At 40.2% G+C, this 19629-nt stretch overlaps 8 protein-coding genes across 14 annotated transcripts in view; 4 read left to right on the top strand and 4 right to left on the bottom strand.

The window, feature by feature from the left end:
* Window positions 1-4226, top strand: part of loaf (lost and found) — a 31874-nt gene extending 27648 nt beyond the window's left edge. For 2 of the 3 annotated variants that reach the window (XR_011442564.1, XR_011442565.1), the window contains exons 7-8: window positions 6-440; window positions 498-4226. Coding sequence is in view for 1 of the 3 variants with exons in the window: in XM_017239757.3 (XP_017095246.2) it covers window positions 6-223 (218 nt within the window). In the remaining 2 variants the exon portion in view is untranslated. Of the gene's footprint in view, window positions 1-5; window positions 441-497 lie in introns of those variants that run through there. The other variant, XM_017239757.3, reaches the window with a different exon arrangement.
* LOC108124182 (vacuole membrane protein 1) lies at window positions 3603-5171 on the bottom strand. The gene has a single exon (XM_017239755.3). The coding sequence runs from the start codon at window positions 5114-5116 to the stop codon at window positions 3839-3841; it is 1278 nt and encodes a 425-aa protein (XP_017095244.2). The 5' UTR covers window positions 5117-5171; the 3' UTR covers window positions 3603-3838.
* Window positions 5172-5544: 373 nt separating this feature from the next.
* On the bottom strand, window positions 5545-16817 carry Bmcp (uncoupling protein Bmcp mitochondrial). Of its 2 annotated transcripts, none has more exons than XM_070280247.1 (6): window positions 16592-16817; window positions 7615-7986; window positions 7381-7528; window positions 6505-6918; window positions 6377-6437; window positions 5545-6315 (listed from the first exon to the last, which is right to left on the bottom strand). In XM_070280247.1, exons 2-6 carry the CDS (start codon window positions 7679-7681, stop codon window positions 6094-6096), a joined length of 912 nt encoding a protein of 303 aa, XP_070136348.1. In that variant the 5' UTR covers window positions 7682-7986; window positions 16592-16817; the 3' UTR covers window positions 5545-6093. The 2 variants fall into 2 exon arrangements, with proteins under 2 accessions (XP_070136348.1, XP_017095275.1); XM_017239786.3 differs by lacking the exon at window positions 16592-16817 and having other exon boundaries at window positions 7615-7696; window positions 7798-7986.
* On the top strand, window positions 8429-11320 carry LOC108124199 (uncharacterized). 4 transcript variants are annotated; one of them, XR_011442868.1, is made up of 5 exons: window positions 8429-8443; window positions 10268-10457; window positions 10522-10615; window positions 10679-10779; window positions 10845-11320. XR_011442868.1 is itself a non-coding variant. In XM_017239787.3 (2 exons), exon 2 carries the CDS (start codon window positions 10853-10855, stop codon window positions 11219-11221), a length of 369 nt encoding a protein of 122 aa, XP_017095276.2. In that variant the 5' UTR covers window positions 10673-10779; window positions 10845-10852; the 3' UTR covers window positions 11222-11320. The 4 variants fall into 4 exon arrangements, 1 of the variants encoding a protein (XP_017095276.2); XR_011442867.1 differs by lacking the exon at window positions 8429-8443 and adding an exon at window positions 9392-9406; XR_011442866.1 differs by lacking the exon at window positions 8429-8443 and adding an exon at window positions 9908-9922.
* On the top strand, window positions 13667-16378 carry LOC108124169 (uncharacterized). The gene is made up of 2 exons (XM_017239731.3): window positions 13667-13935; window positions 15754-16378. Exons 1-2 carry the CDS (start codon window positions 13836-13838, stop codon window positions 16008-16010), a joined length of 357 nt encoding a protein of 118 aa, XP_017095220.2. The 5' UTR covers window positions 13667-13835; the 3' UTR covers window positions 16011-16378.
* Window positions 16818-17184: 367 nt separating the features above from the next.
* On the top strand, window positions 17185-18055 carry crim (QVR superfamily protein crim). The gene is made up of 3 exons (XM_017239751.3): window positions 17185-17342; window positions 17414-17554; window positions 17622-18055. Exons 1-3 carry the CDS (start codon window positions 17288-17290, stop codon window positions 17894-17896), a joined length of 471 nt encoding a protein of 156 aa, XP_017095240.2. The 5' UTR covers window positions 17185-17287; the 3' UTR covers window positions 17897-18055.
* On the bottom strand, window positions 18001-19076 carry mtTFB1 (mitochondrial transcription factor B1). The gene has a single exon (XM_017239749.3). It carries the CDS (start codon window positions 19074-19076, stop codon window positions 18084-18086), a length of 993 nt encoding a protein of 330 aa, XP_017095238.2. The 3' UTR covers window positions 18001-18083.
* A 145-nt stretch (window positions 19077-19221) lies between these two features.
* Ccdc56 (Coiled-coil domain containing 56) lies at window positions 19222-19488 on the bottom strand. The gene has a single exon (XM_017239753.3). The coding sequence runs from the start codon at window positions 19486-19488 to the stop codon at window positions 19222-19224; it is 267 nt and encodes an 88-aa protein (XP_017095242.1).
* Window positions 19489-19629: the final 141 nt, after the last annotated feature.

Below are 19629 nucleotides of genomic sequence, written 5' to 3'. Positions count from 1 at the left end.
TATAGTACACCACAATGCCGATACGAATGGTTCGTCGAAACATCTGCACTACCATGGCATCAGTGTCGGCGGGACACTGACGCGAGAGCACACACAACTGCCGACGTCGGGAAACTGGCATCACCCTGCGGGACCATCCGGGTACCACCGCACTCCACACAACTTCTTGAAGATGGCCACCAAAGTCCGTCCCATTTGGTGCTTGGCAAATTCCGTCAATTAGGTCAAGATCTTTCGCAAAACTCCGCCGGGCTCAGTCAGACGAATCTCGCCGGAGCCGGAGGACACCCCAACAATGCCAACGCCGCCGGCGCTGCGCAGAAGGACGAATGGTTCGTCTAGGCTATGGGGGATCACTGTGAAAGAACCGACTTGACTTGAGCACAATAATCTGTACTTTATAAAGTAAATTTATGGATATTTGCAGAGCATTAAATGAAGTAAGACTGTGCTAAAAATAATCAAATATAAATATTCATAATAATATTTAATTTCAGGACTGTATGACTATATTTAACAACAATTAGTGTGGACATCACCGCGCAGGGTGTATTATATAGAGATTTCTCCTCGTACCCAAGCAGAATCTCGAAGGCATTGGGCAGAATGTGCCAGTTCTGTCGGATAACCAATGCACTTGTAAATAGTTTATAAATATATAATTTAACTGATTAATACAGCAAGCTGGCTAACAACAAACCTTCCCCTTTTAAAACCCAAAACAGTAGGCAAGAGTCACCTCCCCTAATTTCTTAATTTTTGGCATTTATTTAGGGTAATTTAGAAAGCAATTAGAGTTCAATTAATGCTCCTCGATGAAATAATACTTAGTTTGCATTGCGGGTTGCGATCAATATCCCCAAAATTATTGTATAACGATTCAAAGATAGTCAACTAACAACTAACATTTGAAAGAAACAATCGTAAGCATTTAAATGAATTGTGAACCGAAACCGTAAAAAGTATTAAAGCTCAACAAACGATGATTAACCGAATAATGTCATTAATATAAAACTTCCGAATCTTAACAAATTTTACCAACAAAATAATGAAAATTAAGCTGAATTCTAATCTGAATCACGAAATGGACACAAGAAGATCAACCAAAACAAGGGATGTACATAAGTAGTCGACAATATACTAACATAGAACAAAAAACCAAAAAAACCAACAAAAATATTACCAAAATGTCATTCTAAAGTTACTGTCACCTCTATACAATTCCACCTCCCACTTCCCATTGTCCAGTTGGAAGTCTGCATTTGCCTGATGAATCGGATGGATCATCCATCCAGGGACTAGCCAGGAGACTCATTCCTCATCAAAGAAAACCGAAAATGGAAATATTCTGAGACATTAAGGACAATACAGTGAGATACTTTTTGCTTTTGATACGACTAAATTGATAATGGGACGTGGCGTACATTTTAACCTACAGAAAATATGTGTCCGAATACAAATTTCTACAATCAACCAAAAAATTCTACACAAAATTAACAAATTAAAAATACATTAAAAATGAAAAAGAAAAAAGTTGAAACATTTTGCTACAAAATCGATTGATAACGATCATATATACATATATGGACGACGATGTTTGTAAGGAAACATTATATACTTGAGAAAACAAAAACTAAAAAATGCTTCGAAACGATTGTAGTACTTCCCGCCGTTAATATTTTTTTAAATATATCGTACATACTACAAAAATACAGATGCGAATCTAAATAATAATACTTATAGTAAGAAGCTGCTAAAACCAAAAATATGAAATTGTCTTTCAAAATACTTCCATAGACCCGGTTAGTTCTCTAATTTCTTTTTCCCAGATAACTAAAAATAAACTAAAACTCAAAACTGTTTGTTTGCTAAGCCAGAAATTATAAACTAAATACTATATAAAATATGAATATGAAAATTAAGTGCAAAAATAAAGAGCACTGAGCATGTGTTCAGCCCGATCAATGCGATTAAGTCAAATTAAATTAGTTTTGTACTTAGTGGTAATAAAATCTCCCCTACATATGCCCCGCCCGTTAACTAAATTTTCAAAACTCTACTAGCCATAATTTCTGCTGAAAGTAATCCCCTCTATTTGACCTTCTTTCGACCTCCTTTGATTTGTAAAACAACAAGCGTCTTATACTATATCGTAAATTATAGGAAAATGGTATGATAAATTGAATTTTTAACCGAAAATTATAAGTAAATTGTATTAGGCGTCAAATTTTAGAAGTGAATGGCGAAGACCAGCCACAATAACACATTGATTAGATATACGTATGTTTTGTGTGATTTTGGCCAACAACCACTCTCACACACGGCAACAAATTAAACTTAATTACTTAAACCAAAAAAACCACGACGATAATAAATGATACTAAACAAAGAAAACAAAAATGAACCGAATAACCACAAAGCTAATTTATGCAATACAGGAATATTGAATACTGAAAATTATGCGTCAAGTAAAAAGTTTAGGCAAGATTGTATTGTAATATTTAATCGTAATTGTACACATAATCGCATGCCTACTCCCCCACTGGTGAAAATCGGTTAGATCATATCGTTATCGTTCAGTACGGTGTCGTATATGATTGTAGTTAAAATATACATATAAATATATATATATATCTAAATACAATTCAATCGGCATGGGAACTAAAATCGATCCTGCTTTCCCAGTTGTTTTGTACCAGAGGATGATTTAAGGATATGAATATGGATATGGATATGGAATAGTGGGTGGGGAGAGCTTTTCGTTTCCGAGTGTAAGTGTTACAATGTGTTAAGGTTAATTTTTTTACCTTCTACAGTCTCTAATTCTCAAAAAGACTTTGCCGCAAATAGTCTAACTCTAATTATTATATATATTATATATATATATATATATTTGTATGGTACATGTGTGTATGTACTTAATAATAGCAACAAAATATTCTGATAAAGCCTCCCGTGCTTACCATCCTCTCTTGAGTTAACTGCAGCATCTCCAGAAACAAAATAATAATCAGATTTCAAATGTGAATGGAAGCCCCTATATTTTGGGTTTAGAAAACACAAAGCCCTCGATTGAAAACTATGGGTTTGAAAGGTATTTTTAGATCGACTAGGTCGAAACCCCCAAAAAAAGGAGCCATGAAACAGTAAAATCGTAGTGCAAAAAATGTTAGAAGAAATTGTGGCCATAGCAACGACCTTGGAATGGTACTCCTCTAGGGAGTATCCCTGGATTTATATCCTTATTTCATTTAGCAAACCTTGTTTGAAAATTAAACTCAAAATAATGGAAATTTTAAATATGATGTGCCACACACACACATCCCAACAAAACCCAAACAAAATAACACTGAGACATACTAATCCAAAACCGAAGGAATAAACCTAAAACCTTAAACTAGGGGATCGCGTAAAGTAATGCTTAGCTTTGTGTTAAATTGCTGTTGAATATAAATGTACTTGTACAATGATAATAATTACGATGGCAATGAACTCACAAAAATCCACACAGATCGACATAAAAACGGAACACGAACAACAATAATGCAAAAAAAACAGAACCCAAATCCAATGAAACTAATTATAATAAAATAAAGAATATAAAACGTTACGATTACATTTTTAATTAGGGCAGTGGGAAGCCAAGATGGTGGTATGCTTTTAATTTTTTAACAATATTCAAGATTCATAAAAAAGATCTAATAGAAAAGATCCATAAGGAATCTGAAGAAGTATCGAACATGGAAAGCTGCTCATTAAAATTAATTAGGAAATCCGAATTCAAATAATCCATTGCGGAACTAAAAAATATATTGATTCCGTAATGTTTGCTCTTCTTTTACACGGAGAACTCCTTTTCCTTATCGTCTGCAGACAGAAGCAGCTCCATGTACTTCATCTCTCGCTCCTTATCCTGACGACGCTTCAAGTTTATTTGGGCCAGGGAGTTTATCAAGGACACCACAAAAGCGGCCACCATGAGGAAGGCACACAGTTCGAAGGCTCGTACAACGATACTAAAGCTCAATACGACATCGGATTTGCTGGGGCTGTGCATTTGCTTTTTGGTACTTTTGAGGACATCCTTGATAATTCCCTGTATTGGTTTACCGATCCAGGGCAACCCTCCTAGGCCGGCCACCAGCTTGTTGACCAGATCCTCGCTGAAAGCCACAATCACAAACAGCTGCTGGAATGTAGCCTTTACGAAAGCCTTGCCAATAATGGTGGCTCCGAAAAACTTCCAGAATGGCACCAGAAAGTGACCGCAGGTGATGCCGGCCAGGTCGAACAAGGGATTTGGGACACTGGCACACAGTAGAATCCCCATAAAGCCAATGCGCCGCACAACTCGCTCCATGAACACTTTTGCGTTGTCCACAAAAGTTGGCCTTTCTGTCACTCCAACCTCTTCCTCATCTTCCAACTCCTGGCCGGATAGTCGGGCGCTGCGGGCCATAAAATATGGCGGCAACTCGCCCAGAGCCGTTCCCAAGCCCCACAAAAAGGACTCGGGCCTGACCTTGCTCAGTATGCTCCAAACACTTGGCAGCATACGAGTATAGGTCCCTGACGGGCAGATCTTCTTTTCCGGGTAAGGTGGCATCGGAAAATCCAAGGTCTGACACTCGTAGGCGGCCATGGTTACGGAGGCTATGTGGGGTCCCAGATAGAGGAGGAATGTGTGCAGACCAGAGCCGAAGCCGACGGATGAGAGTACTCCCAGGCCCAGCCAGTAGATGGTAAAGGCCATATTCTTCTCACAGTATCGAACGACACTTTCGTGTGGTCCTGGCAGAAAATACAGGATGCTAAAGAACAGTAGACTGCCCAGCAGCCATCGATTGACCAACTTCATAGCAAAGGAAAGGAGCCACTGAGCGGCCTCCAATGCTCCGTATTTCAATGTCGCTATGGGACGACGCCACAACACAAGAGATTTTCGCTCCATCAGTTCCTCGGAAGTCACAGTAAAGGGGTTCTTCAGCTCCGGGGGCGGCGAACTATCATTCGACTCGCTGGAAGACATTTCAGCCTTACTTCCAAAATCAGGTGCCGAATTATATTGTTTTAAAAATTTTCCATCTATAAATTTCTGACGAGTTGAGTTATTCATTTTAACAACTACTTTTTCTACGGTCTACGTTTTAATGAAAAGGTTTCTGACAAATAACTATAAGTATAGACTGACAGAAAACGATATGCAGTGGTGATAGGAGCTGTGAACTTTCGATTATTTCTGCCAATCATTTAGGTCCTTCATTTTAGGACTACAGGTGGCAACTCTAAAAGCCTAACCTCAAAAATTGTATTTCTATAAAATTCTAAGACTTCATCTAGCACTAATGTTTAAATTTCTTACCTGGACTACAAAATTAGCTCTACATTTCCGAGAATCCATATAATAATATAATAATTTATTATGATGTAAATGTTTTAGTCACTCTCCCCATCTTATTCCGGTTAACAATCCTCCATATACGACTATTTTCATAATTCAATTTTACCATCTCTAGATTGTAAAGTTTAGAATATAAAAACACGTTTTTGAGATTTCCAACAAACATTTTATTAATAAATTTTGCATATTTGTACATTCTGTATTTGGTAAAATCAGTGCACACATTTCTAAATGCATATATTTACAGCAATGTTGCACATGCTTGGAACTGACCAAATCCTCGTATGATACAAACTCACATAAATATTTAATCGTGAACTAATTCATTAAGTAATTAAATTAAAAGCTTAGGAAAAATGCAATATACTTAGATGGTGGCCCCCCAAAGGGGCGAAAAGAATTCGCAAGAAAAATAGTATACTAAGGGATGAAAATTCGCCGATAAAGCAAATACTTGAATACTTCATCAACTGAAGTGTGATCAATGGTTGTCCCTGATGCCTAGGGCATAATGGCACTGGACCAGGTTTCGGGCTATTGAATAGCCGCATTATGAGGCAGACTGCAGTGAGGCCTCTGCGTCATATAGGATCCAATGGTTACGCCAGATATGGCCGCAGCGCAGATCTATTTGGTTTGAATGCTAGAATACATCTTGTACTTGGATTTCCTCGGCGTTCCACTCGCCGCTGCTAGTACTTCTTGAGTTGTTCATAGGTAATGAAGAATATTATGTTCCAGGGTCCCATCCTCACCCACGTGGGTATGAATCCTTTGTAAAGGGCAAAGAGTCCCTCGTTCCTTATAGTCTGAACGGCGCAGTCGAGGCTGCCATTATACAGCTTAGGAGTAGCTGCCGCCGTGACCACTCCGTTCATGTCCATGCTCACGTGCCGTTGGTTCATCAGACGAGTCTGCAGTGACGTAAACTTTGATTAGTCCGGAATAGTAGAGATTTCCTCTAATTCTACTCACCCGAATAACGTCGATGGGGGTCGAGGCAATTGCGCTACCCAGGCTAGCAATAAAGCTTGAGCTACAATTTAAACAAAAAAAACCATGAAATTACTCGTATCTTGATTGTAGGCCGGCATGGAACTTACATGAAATGATTCGCCACGTGATCGCCGAACGCGTTCATCAGCTGCAGCTTGCAAAAATCGTAGACAGGAAGCTCCACGGAGGCAATGACCACTGCTCGCTGGGCGGTGGGACCGACGCCACGCCACAACCCTCTGATACCCTCGTACCTGTAAATCTCGCCAAAACAGCCTAATAGACTCTTATGCTGGCCTTTCCCGTGCACTTGCATCCGCACTTTCAGTACGTCTGTGGGATTGGCAATCGCAGAGGAGATGGCTCCAGCTGCCGCAGCGCACATAATATTGCTCCAAACGCGCTCGCTGCCATCCTCGTTGATGAGAAGACCCCGCTCGTTGGCCAGTTTCTTAAGGGTGTAGTAGGTTCCAAACTTAATCGTGCCGTAGGTGGCCTGACGCAGAACAGCTGGCCAAATGCTGTGGGAGGTATATGGATGCCTTATTATCAGTATTATCAGAGACAAAGTCTAATGGGTTAGCGGGCGGGCAAAGTTTGCTGACCAAACGTCTGATTAAAAGCGCCGCCATCCAGGGTTTTATTTTTGGCTTGCCATGAGTAAGCATTATCAATGGATGTCTGTTTGTACAGTCAAAGTTCCATAAGTCGAAACGGCAATAAACTCTTAGATTTGAGAATTAAAATACTATATATTTTGATGTCAAAATAAAGCTAATGGTCCTCATAAACCTTGGAGTATATTTTGGTAATTTCTTTATTTTATTTATGGAAGCCTGACTGTATTGTTTTTTTAATTATGCTCCCCAGCGAATGAACATGTGACTGGCACGTTTCCCAGACTGAGTAAGATAAGAATTTCATGATGAGCCCATGCTTTGGCAACGTGAATGCGAATGACTGAAGATATACCAAATTCTTACCCGGAATACAGGGCGCGTAATCCCTCTTCACGAGATATTTTCACAAAGGCGTCCGTCATTCCGCGATACCTCAGCTGCGAGAATGTTTGATCAATTTTCTGACCTTGAATTTGGAGGCGCGTCTTCGTTGTGTCGATGGGAAAAGTGCCTATAATAAACAATATGTTTACAAAGATTCGATCGCCGATTAGAGCTATCTGGCGACGCTGTCGCAGTGGGCCCCTATCCCCTTACCGAATTCCGCCGTGATTGATGCCACTCCGCCGTAAACAAACGGCCTCCAGTCCTTAACCTCGGCCATGGTTACTGACCGCACCTGTTGATGTCCGAATTGCGAATTAAATTCCACTCGCCTCTTAACCTATTTCTCGCTAGGCAATAGGTTTCAACCCTCTGCAAGTCAGTCCGTAGCCTTACGTTTTTAAATGCATTTGCAGCCGGGAAATTTGACGAAATATTACGGAAAAATCACGCAACGCTGTTTTCACCTGGACAAGCTTTCTAGTGCTATAAAGCGTACGGCTATCAGCTGTTTCCCAGCTGCTACGGTACAGTGCGTATCGGTCATATCAAATAGAGTGCTTTCCAACACTTGTCATTGCGGAGCTTTTTCAAAAAATAGAAAATGGAGGAATATTTTTGGTGTTATGATTATTTTTTGAAAAATATTTACAATAGGCTTATTTTAAACAAGCCTTTTTTTATATTTTTACTGTCATATTTTATCTATAAGTTTGTATATAAATTACATTGATGTTTAATTTTGTTGAACATTATGCTCTTTTAATAAATAATTAATAACAGTAACGTAACCTATTAGCGTTTTTATTTGATAGATAGCTTTGATAACGGTCAAGCAACATCAAAACAAATCGTTTTAAAAGTGGACCAAAAAACTGCGCCAAAAAGCCCAACTTAAAATGAATATTTTATTCGGCTTCGAAAACAACACAAATTAAAAAACAACAATCTGGGAATTCCTAGTCATGGTATAGCCCTGGCCCCGTAGTCCATCTGGAAATCGATGGTGGTGGTGCAGGTTCTTCTGCTTCGACCTTAGCTGGTATTTCGTATTTTGTTTTTTGTTTATTTTTGTTTTCGTTTGCTTTTGTTTTGTTTGTTTCACTGGCAAATTCGCATAATTAAAAGTTGTTTTGGGCTAACCAAAAAAATCGGCAGATCTTACTACGATTTTTCTATGTATTATTCACGTCACTTGGCACCGCTCCGAACCGGATCGTGAAAGTCGACGGCGTCAGACGGTCGCCGGACTCTGGACCAGTTTAATGCCGGCAGATCGACCTGATCCAGTGGGTTTAACCCGCAAATAGGCAAAACAAAGGGGGAGAGATGGAGACGTCTGACAAAGAATTTGGCAAATCAATTCAATCTCTCGATCCTATTGTTGGTCGCTGCCGCAAAAATGTAATATAACCATTTAACAGTTTATTTCACTTTGTTTGGTTTCCCAGCTAAGTGATTTTTGCCATCGAAGCGTTTACGTTTCAGTTCTACGCCGGATCATAAATCCGGAATGCGGAGGCGTGCGCCTAAATTGACCGTTTCAGCTTCTGTGGCCAAAACGAATTAGCGGATTAAATCAAGCGATTGCCGAAATGCGCCCTGCTCCATTGGGAAAAAAACATTATGGGCTATAAACTTATAAATGTACATTTAAGATTGTAAAAATCTAAAAGGTTCAGTCTAGGGAGTACTTTTTCCCACTATATTATGTTTAATAGATTATAATCAGACTTGAAAATCGAATATTAAGTAGGTAATCGCGTGCCAGTCGCAGACATGGCATAGATATTGAATTTTCAATTTTATTTTTGGGTTTAACACATATGGCGTTATATCAGTTATTTTTTTTGGATCGATCAGGGTGGCTTGTTAGTCACATGAGTGGCATGCGGAAATTCCCCAAAATAAGCCGTAGCCATATATGATTACATTTGTTCAACCCAATATATTTGAAATGTAATCCGACAAGCTTTCCTTTACAGACTGTGACTTCTCAGCACGTGTAAGCGTTTTTAATTCGTCACAAGTGACCCTTTAGTGATGTGAAATAGTCTTAAAATTAATTAGAATAAAGTCGCATTCTATGCACAAGTTTGGTAGATCCAATTAACTTGGTTAACCTATAATTAAATCGGTCGGATATGCTTCCTTATGGCTTTTATGGCATTTGTTTTTAGAAGAAGTACCATGAAAACTACAAAATTAAAAAAAGTTTAAGCATCAACAGAGATACGCCTGATTTAAAACCATAAAAAACGATTTAAATTAATTTTCAAATCAAAGTTAATGGCTGAGCTGAAAATTGAATTTCATTCTGGTTATGAAAAATAGAAACAAGTTCGAAAATTTAAAATACTGTTTCATAAAAATTCTATTAAATGAGTAAAATAAATAACACAATGTCTGGAAAAGTATTTAAACTACTGTACACTTTCATTTGATGGAACTTTGGGAGGCGTTGGCCAGCCCCTATTTGGCCAAAAGTTATCCCAAATCAATCAGCTAATGGCTCAATCAGGTATTCCCCAGAATCGTGGGCGAGCGAGGGAAAAGGGAGTGAAATTTCTTTAATCCCGTCTAAGCTGCAGACTCGATAAATTAATTTGTGGCAAATTTGCATATTTAACATGCTGCCTTTTGTTTACCGTTTGGGAGTAAAAACCCCAGATCATCCGCCTTCAAAATCCGCCTGCGAGCAGAAGCCAAATCCGCTGCCACTGTCTGGCGCCAAAGAAATTGCCAACTATCCATCAAGTTATTCGAGCTCCATGTGCTAATCACCGATGGGTGATGGGGAACGCTATGATGTTTACTATTTATTTTATTTTCATTTATTTTTTTTGATCGGTTGCTTGGCGTGAAGATTTTATTACACACCATCGTCGCTACTGTCGACCGGTCCCAAAACCCGGTCCCCCAAAGTCCGAATCGATTCTATTTCCCGATCGGAGTCCAACTTGACGCCAAATCTTTGCTTATTATGCAGGAATTTTGGACGTTCGTCGCGTCTCCAAGTCGCCACAGTAAATTCCGAGAATCTGACAGTTTTTATGGTATATGAATATAACGATCTAATATACTCGTACCATAAATTCATTTATTATAATGCCCTCTCAGAACTATGCAAAAGAGGCTGGAAATGAGCTGGCATGTGATTAAATTAATGGAAAATGGATAAATTGGAAATTTGCCTTTATTTGAATAAAAAAATGTAAGTTGTAAAATTACTGTCCCAATTTTAAACTTAGTAGCCTTTGAGTTTTAATTTTTACAGCTGTATACGAATCGTAGGGGGACATTTCAATTGCTTCAGATACTTCGAACGAGAAGTACATAAAATTCAAGTTAATATATATTTTGTTGTCTATTATTTTGGTAAGTTAAAATAATAGTTAAAAGTTAATATATTTAATTCAATAAATATATTTTTGCTTTTCAAGACTGAAAAATGGAGTCCAAAATAAACGGTAAGCAACTGATAATGAAGATGCAGTCGATCAACGAGCCGGTCACATTTGAGACCCTTGTAAAGGCGTTCAACTTTAAACCGAAGAGCGGCAAGGTCTTTCAAGAGTCCACGCAGAGGCTGAGGAACGTATTAAGTGCGTCGATTCGTCTAGGATTCGTCAAGGAGTATAACAAACACTACTTTACCTCCACTCATATGGATGAGATGACCGAGTTTATGGAAGAAGAATTCGAAAAAGACAATGCATATTCCAAAAAGAGACTTATGGATGCTGAAAATGATTTCGAGGATAGCGACTCTGATGACTCTGTTACACCACCGCCTCGTTCACGAAAACGCCGTTGTTAGAAATTGTTTACCAATATTTGAGTTATACCATATACGTATTTTTCCAAGAATAAGTTCAATTAAAATATGTCTACCGTTTAGTAGCATCTGTAAAAATTATAGCTTGTCATTTATTAAATCCAAAACACGTGTACCAATATTTGTAGTGCTGTGCCTAAAACTATTTTTAATAGTCAATGGTAACCATGTTCCATTACAACCATTTAAGGTCCGCCAAGTCGGAGCCAGAGCCAGCAAAGTGAATGTCGAGGCGAGGGCATGGCCTGGTCCGAGGGCCTCCTGCTCATCCATAATGCATCACACCCGAGCGGCAATTAATCAACAATTAATTTTTCATAAATTGATCGTTTATTGGCTGAAGGCAGAAATTACCTGCTCGCTACCGTGTGAGCTGCTGGGCGAAGGAGGGTGGTATGGGGATCTGACTGTCCATATTAATTACTAATTATGCGCGGCGTCAAAACAACAAAACTAAGGCACATAAATATTTATCAATTTGTCTGTAGCCTTAGTCACAAGCCATCAAGAATGGTAGCCAGAACTACAGGTTGTAGGGTTTTGTGGAGTTGGCACGTAGGCCAAAAAGAAGTTACAATAAAATGAAAATGAATAAACAATAAATCAACCGCAAATCGGTCGCTACGAGTGGAATTTTTAGCATAGTTCGAGATTGCGAGATTCGAGAGCCCTGTGTCAGAAAATAAAGCCAGGAGGAATGCCTGCCAGTCCGGCCATAATTAATAAATTCCAGCGTACGCCGCCGATCTCGAATCTCGGATCTCAAACCCCGGCAAACAAAACAACAAATTGACGTCACACTGTCGAGCCTCAGAGATTGCGATTCAGATTGCTCCTCGGCAAGTGCGACATGCGTATCAAGGCTTGCTTGTGGAAATGAAAATGGAAACGGGTTAAACGAGTAGGCCAAGATCCCATCCCCGACAGCAGCAGCAAACATAAACAACGGTGCCTTAATCAAAAATGTTGGCTTGAAAACAGCTTGAATACAATTGGGAATATGGTGGGAGATAGGGTGAATCTAAGAGGTATATTAGGGAGTATATACATTTATTAAATATAACACACATACGCCATGTTGTCTTAACTTTAAAGTGGTTGAAAAATTTCCAAGAAAATAGTGTAATGTTTGTACAAAAATTCTCACAAAGTTATATGGTCTTGTAAGTAAACTTATTGCCAGCAGTGTCCACTGGAACCCGGCCTGTAATAAAAACACTAAAAAGTCGGGAAGCGACTAGTTTTCATTAAGCGTTACGCCTTCTGTTGGCCAAAAGGTGGCGGACGGCGACAAGTTGGCGTCAGCCAAATGGGATAATAAGCACAGCGAGCAGTAATTTAAAATTTCATGCCACACCAGGTTCATCAACCTTCACAGTCAGTTTACTAATTCAGGATTTGTTTCAGTGTAGCACTAAATAATCCAGATGGCGATATCGGTATCAAACATTCAGAATTCAGGTAAAATGCTGTTGACACCAAAACTTTTACGAGTTTTTTATTAAGCACATTTGTTGGCAAATGTTTATTGAACAGAGTCTTATTTCAAAATGAAATGGTTTTCTGGTAAACAATTCTCAGACGTTTATTTCAAGTGTTGATTTTAAATAATGCAAGATCTTATTAAGTACGGGTTTTTCATCATTTTTTAAAAATTCTATAGACTTTAGAGCTCTTTTGGATACTAATTCTAATATTTTTGCTTGGGAAATGTATAAACTTTGAGTTCTTTATACTTTCCCACACAATTACCTATTTTTTCCCATAATATTTAATTTGTTCTTTGAACTCATATACTTTTCAGAGTGAGACATCGGCCGTGCCATTTTAGGAACTCAATTGTATGACGAGCACTTTAGCCATCTTCAAAGCACCGCTCCTACCTGGGCGTTGTTGCAACCAAATTAGGGGCGATCTTTTAGCCGAGATTCGCTCGGTTAGCAGGCCATTGGATGCGCCTGCTAAATGGCCTAAATGGGCTCTCAGGGAATACCATTTATGAAGATCAGGGGTGGGCGACCTAACATTCCGACGATGGCTAGGCACTCCCAGGTACCCGGCCCATTATTCGAGCCATTTGAGGAGGCCGTGTAATTAATTACGCAAAACTGCAAAATAATGCAGAACAATGGCCGTCCATCGAACTGGAGGGGTAAAAGCATTTCGCCAATTCATGAAGATAGCGCTCCAAATATCTGAATCCAAAATATCTGAATAGCTTCACAGGCAAAGGCGAGGGCCGCAGGGGACCGTGAGATTTATGGCGATCGGTCGACTCCGGAATATCCCAAGCCCCACCAAGACCAAAAAGAAACCATGTGCTTCGTCTTCCCAAATCATGAGAGTCTCGGCGGGAGAATATGATATGCCTCTCGCGGTTTCTCGATTTCGTTTTGACTTAAATATGGGTGCTCCTCTGTGGAAGCCTCAGTTGGTGACTGAAACTCAGCCCGTAAACAGCTCTGAAAATAAGCTAAAAGCTACTAAAATCAAGACAATCGCGTGAATTCGCCAGTGAAGAAAAATACGAGAGTGTTTTTGGCAAAAATCTGCAAATAATTATTAACGGAAAAACTATCTAAAGAAACTATACAAAATGCAAGTGGATAAAGTTTGTGCCGCCATCGCGCTTGTTGCCATTTTCTCCTGCGTTGTGGATGCAGCGGTTTATAGTCAGCCTGCCATCTTTCATCCTGGTTAGTATTTTAAAACCATCAAATTCAAGTTAGGAGGCTATATTAAATATGCCATTTTTGTTGCCATTTTATTCTTAAATGAATGAAAAATTCCATTAGTTTAAACATTTTTTTATTGGAATTTTCTAATTAAGTTTCCAATTAATTGACGACCTTTGCCAACCATGAAAAACAATGAAAATAAAAAACAAAACAAAGCATTGATAGAGTCAGCGTATTTCGTGATTGATTTACGATTTAGACAATGATTTTTTCGAGGCCTCACATTAGCTCATACTGTGTGAGATTTTCTTTAATCCAAAGTAGTAGATTTTTGGAACATGCAGAACTTTGACGTCAAATGATTACGTTTCTGGTCATCTGATTTATAGATTGATTTTTTGTGTGATATTTTGGCAGCTTTCGTTGACGTCAACAAAAACAATACGAAATAATAATATAAACAAAAGAAATCAATGAATTGAATTCAAACAACGCAAAAAGCAAAAACGAAACAGAAACAGAAACGAAAACAACAAATGTCTGAAATCAGACGAAATTTGTCATGTTATTGGCCCCCTTTTTGGTTGTGTAGCAGATTCAGCATCAGATACAAATATACAGATACAGATCGAGATACAAATAGAGATGGATATGAATTTGGATTTTTTGGGTTTTTCGCATTCGCCAAAAATTAGCATAAGAAATGTGCTGATGTGGTTATTATTCAAGCGCTCGACTAATTTGCATCGCTATGCGGATTTAAGTTAGAAAAATTATCGATTATCCCGCGCTCGCCAGATCGCCAGATATTTTCCTTCTGCTGAATTATTCATGCGTGAAGGTCGTCCAACGTCTTTGGATGGCTGGGAATTTCTGGCATCTCGGCAACTGGCTCACTAATCTATAAGAAATTAGCGCCAACTGCTTAAAAATAGGCGATGAGTTCACGCGGGACTCGAATTAATTGCACAATTGGGCGGAATGTATGTTGGTTCTTTTGGGGTCTTCGGGTCCCCTCGAATGCGAATGGTAAATTAATGGCGAGTGTCATTAATCAAACTTACCTTTCTATTCGGCAATTTATTTTTGAGCCCGACAACTCAACAATTCCTCGCCGCAGGCCGTTCGTTATAAATAAAAGCACGAGTACGCTCCATCGCACATCTGTCAGTTGGGCTCAGTGCTTGGGGTTTAAAAATAAATGGCGAATGGCTATCCCGGCTTAAACCACAATCTCAGCCTGCTCATAGCTCTTATTTCTGATGTATTTATATCTCTAGAGTGGGGTGAGTACTTCGGCTCCATTTTTGTGCCAATTTTCTTGTCGAATGACTGTCAAGTTCGTGCCTTAAGTCTTTTGTTTTATTCGCTTTTGCAAGTCATGAATAGTTACAAAAATAGGTCCCGTGTGGGATTTTCGAGAGTTTACTTGTTTAACGAATACCAAAATATTCCATTACCTATAAATATCTTAAATTGATATAGAAAAGTAGGTTTAATTTTTATAATCTTTTGCCAAGGATAGCAAGTAGAGTTTCTTTTCCTCGCGCAGGCCAGACTACAAAAAGCGAGTACATATTTAAATTTCGCTCGGTTCACAATCACGATTTATAGCCACTTCCTCATAAGCAGGCATAAATAAAATTTTGTAACTACGACAGCATTGGGGAAGCAACAAAGAAGTCTCTGCCAGCACTTCCGCTTGCAGCATAGCACTCAGAAAATATTTTTCATAAATTTTGCGAGAAAATGGCATAAAATAGCAACTTGAATATTATATCAAATATCCTGATTTTTTACTGTGTATTAAATCGTGCCTTTTCTCTACCTTTACAGCTCACCCCGGCAAGTGCTTCGACAAGTTCACCAGAAAGGCCTTGCTGCCGGGCAAGGAATACAAGCCGAAGGGCATCTGCGCCTCGATGACTTGCAGCCTGGAGGCGCGCGAAATCAGCATCGAGACCTGTCCCTACGTGGAGGCACCTGGCTGCGAGGAGCTGCCCAGTGACCCCAACTGGAGCTTCCCCAAGTGCTGTCCGCAGTTCAAGTGCGTCGACTTTAAGACCGGCAAGGAGTTCACCGTCTCGCTGTAGATCGATAGTCCCAGTTCCGCAGATATTGTATCTTTATCTGCAACTGAATCGTGATTTTACAAGAAATGTATTCGTAGTTCTGTAGTCCTGGTGTGATTGAATGAAGTAATGATTGAGAAATTGAGCGGCTGTGTGCGTGTCTGATTCATTTTTAATTTATTTATTATAATTTGTAAATAACACATAAACAGCATAACTCTCACCGTTTCCCCCGTCATGTTATCACGTGTGAACATAATGCAATTTGTTTTGATTTATTCAAAAGTCCCTGTATGCGATATTTGCAAATATGACTAACTATAAACAAACTATGTTTAGTCTGTAAGGTTTAAGCAAAAAAAAAATAAAAAGAATTTGAAATATGCAAATGTTTACTTTTGCGGATTGACTGGCTATACGTGATTATCTCTTTGGGCAACGTCATGTCCAAATTTGAATGTTTTCCTCCCTCCTCCCATCTTATTTGCGCAGTCAACACATCCACACGTCTGTCGTCCACCGTCCACCGGATTACGCGCTCTTCTTTTTTTGGACTTTGTCAATAAGCCAGAAGATTACGGCCAGACTCGTGGCTGACTCACCTGGGCCTCTTCCTTCGCTTGGCAAACATCGCACATGCCTTAGCTGAAACGATCCATAGCCGGCTCCAAATACGACCAAAGCAAAAGTTTATTGCTCGTTGAGTCCAACGGTTTACCGACTTTGTGCCTGGCTCGAATCTTAAGTTTATAGCTCGGTTTATTAGACCCAACAGGAAATGCTTGAAGCCTGAGTGCCTTCTTTGAACAGCCAGCTGTGGATGTTACAAAAATAGAAATTGAAAGCGTACTTAAAACACAAATAAATCTCATTCTCAATTCCCACAATGCTTTAGTGCTTTTGTCGATAAATCTTTTCATTTCTTCTACAATTAACCAATTTATACAAAAAATCATAAATTAAATATAAAAATCGTTAACAAACTACACATAGTCATAAAAAAAGCCAACGCTTGGCGATAACATATATTTTTTTAAAACCCTAACTTTTTTAAATATTTTACACAATTTCATAAATATGTTGCCACTTACCAACACTGGTAAGTGGTATATTTTTAGGTTTTAAGCCGAGCTATCGAATACTTATTCGATAAAGGGACTGTTATCGTTATCGCCAGCTTGGGCGTTGCTTATTTTTGTTTCAACATAAAAAATATTGCTAAAAAGAACAATATTATCGCAAAAAAACAATATTTATATTGTTTTGAATTCATTTTATTATCAATTAATAAACACAAAATGAAGGCCCAGACTCTCACGGTGATGTTGCTGCTGGCAGCTTTAGTAAATAAAGGTAAGAAGGGACCTTAATTGGCTTGATCAAGTGCGCCCACAGTCAGATTTAATTAACTTGTTTATTAAAAGGTGCGGCCATTTGGTGCTACCGCTGTACATCAGCCACGCCCGGATGCGGGGAGACGTTTAACTGGCGGGGCATAGGATTCCTGGGCGAGCAGTGCCCCGAACCGGATGACATCTGCGTCAAAGTGACTGAGCGAAGAGGGGGTAAGTGGTTGGGGCTGCAGTTATATTAGATAGACCTTTCACGTGGCTTTGTCTGAAAACCTTTTAGCTCGGGAGACCATCACCCGCGAGTGCCTGAGCGCCCTGAACTTCCGCCGCGACATTCCCGCCGACAAGTACGAGGGTTGCCGTCCAGCCGCTAAGGATGTGCTACTGGCGAACTACGTAAACCACACCATCAAGGAGCATGACGTCAAGAGGGACTACTTCACGGACACCACGTTCTGCTTCTGCTTCCTAGACCACCGCTGCAACGGTGCCAGCGGGATGCAAATATCTGCAGTTCTGGGACTTATTGCAGTAGCATCCGCACTCCTCCGCTAAAAACATCAGACACGCATTCCAAACAGTGCCTTAGAAACACACCAATGACGCTAGAATCTCGTCTAACATTCCGTCCGCACTATTTGTACAATTTTTTCGTACCGTTTACACTTTTAAGACTCTTGTGTTTACTCAACTAATTAAATACATTTTACAATATTTATAAACAGGTGTGAAAATCGTAGCACTATAGGATTTCAAGATTTTTAGGCGCCCGGTAATCATATTTCTCCACCTCCGGATGTGATGCAATATACTCCGAGTAAGCTTCAGCCAATCGCAAACATTGCTCAACGGACAGTTCAAAGGATCGAAGCGTGTCCTGCACCTCAGCCCGCTGGAACAGATTGTGGGTGACCTCTTCACGACCCTCCTGTGGAAAGAGCGTACCATAGCCCCGCCGGCAGTATTTTTGGCGCATGCTGAAAATGTGCCGCACCACACGCTCGACAAGAGGAAACGGTAGCTGCGTCTTGGGATGTTTCAATGGAATCAGCTTGACAACGCCCACGTCCACCTGTGGCTTTGGAACAAACGCTTTGCCCGGTATGATGAACTTCATCACAGGCTCAGTCCAGATCTGAGACATGACAGACAGCCGGCATCGTTGGTCTCCTCCGACAGGGGCACAAATCCGTTCAGCCACCTCCTTCTGAAATGTGAGTGTCATGCAAGTGTCGTTGCGCCGAAAGGCACCTCTCCTGGCAGCCAGATCCGCGTACCAATTGATAAGCAGCCTCGTGGATATGGCAAACGGCAGGTTACCAATCAGATGGAGGCGCTGCGACGTATCCGGTACATGGTGCTCTATATTGAACCGCAAAATGTCATCGTAGTAGGTGTCCAATTGGATGTTCAGGGGCTTGGCGCACTCTCGCAGCAATTGCAGAGTCTCTCCGAACCGCTCATCTTTCTCGACTAGTATCAGGCGTTGGGGTTGCCTGCGCAGGATGGAACGGGTGATGCCTCCCGGCCCGGGGCCCACCTCCAGCACTATATCGCTGTGATCAATGCGACCCGCCGACTTTACAATCTTGTCCGTCAGGCGCTCGTCCATGAGGAAGTTCTGGCTGAGTTGCTTCATGGCCTGCAGCTTGTAGAGCTTCACCAGCTCGCGAATGGTGGGCAGAGGTGGCAAGCGCATGCCACTCTGCAGGACACGGGCAGCGGCTTGTGACATCTGTGGGCATAAGAATCTCGTCAAGAAACCATATCAATTCTGTAATGTTTTACACTTACATTGTTGTGCAACGACTTTCAAAGGGTTTCGTGTAAAAGGAAGAAAACGCTTATAAACTAGATGGGTAACTAAATCTGTTAGACTGCTAGTTGGTGGTGATCTTCTTGGGTTCCTCGAAGTCGTCCAGGAACTTCTCCTGCTGCACCGAGAAGATCGAATAGCCGTAAATGGCCAGCACAGAGACTCCCAGGGCGCCGGCAGTCAGCAGATTGTTGCGACGAATGCGTTTCAGTTTTTGCACGCGGTCCAGGTTCTGCTCCTCGATCAGCTTCATGAACTGCAGCTGCGCCTTGTCCAGCTTTGGAGCGTTTTCCCCGTACTTGATCTTAGGTCCTTGCTCCGCGCCCGACATTATAAGCTCCAACAAAATGGTAATTTTCCGCTTGCTGAGAAATTATGAAATCGTCCGATTTTACAAAAGCAAAGTGTTTTGGTATTTTTATTTTTCCGGTATTTCGATTGTGAAATTTTCTTTAGTAATCGATATTTTACC

Source organism: Drosophila bipectinata, chromosome 3L (assembly GCF_030179905.1).
Source record: "Drosophila bipectinata strain 14024-0381.07 chromosome 3L, DbipHiC1v2, whole genome shotgun sequence".
NCBI classification, from domain to species: domain Eukaryota; kingdom Metazoa; phylum Arthropoda; class Insecta; order Diptera; family Drosophilidae; genus Drosophila; species Drosophila bipectinata.
The sequence above is the reverse complement of the archived record's forward strand: the minus strand, read 5'-3'. Positions and strand labels throughout refer to the sequence as shown.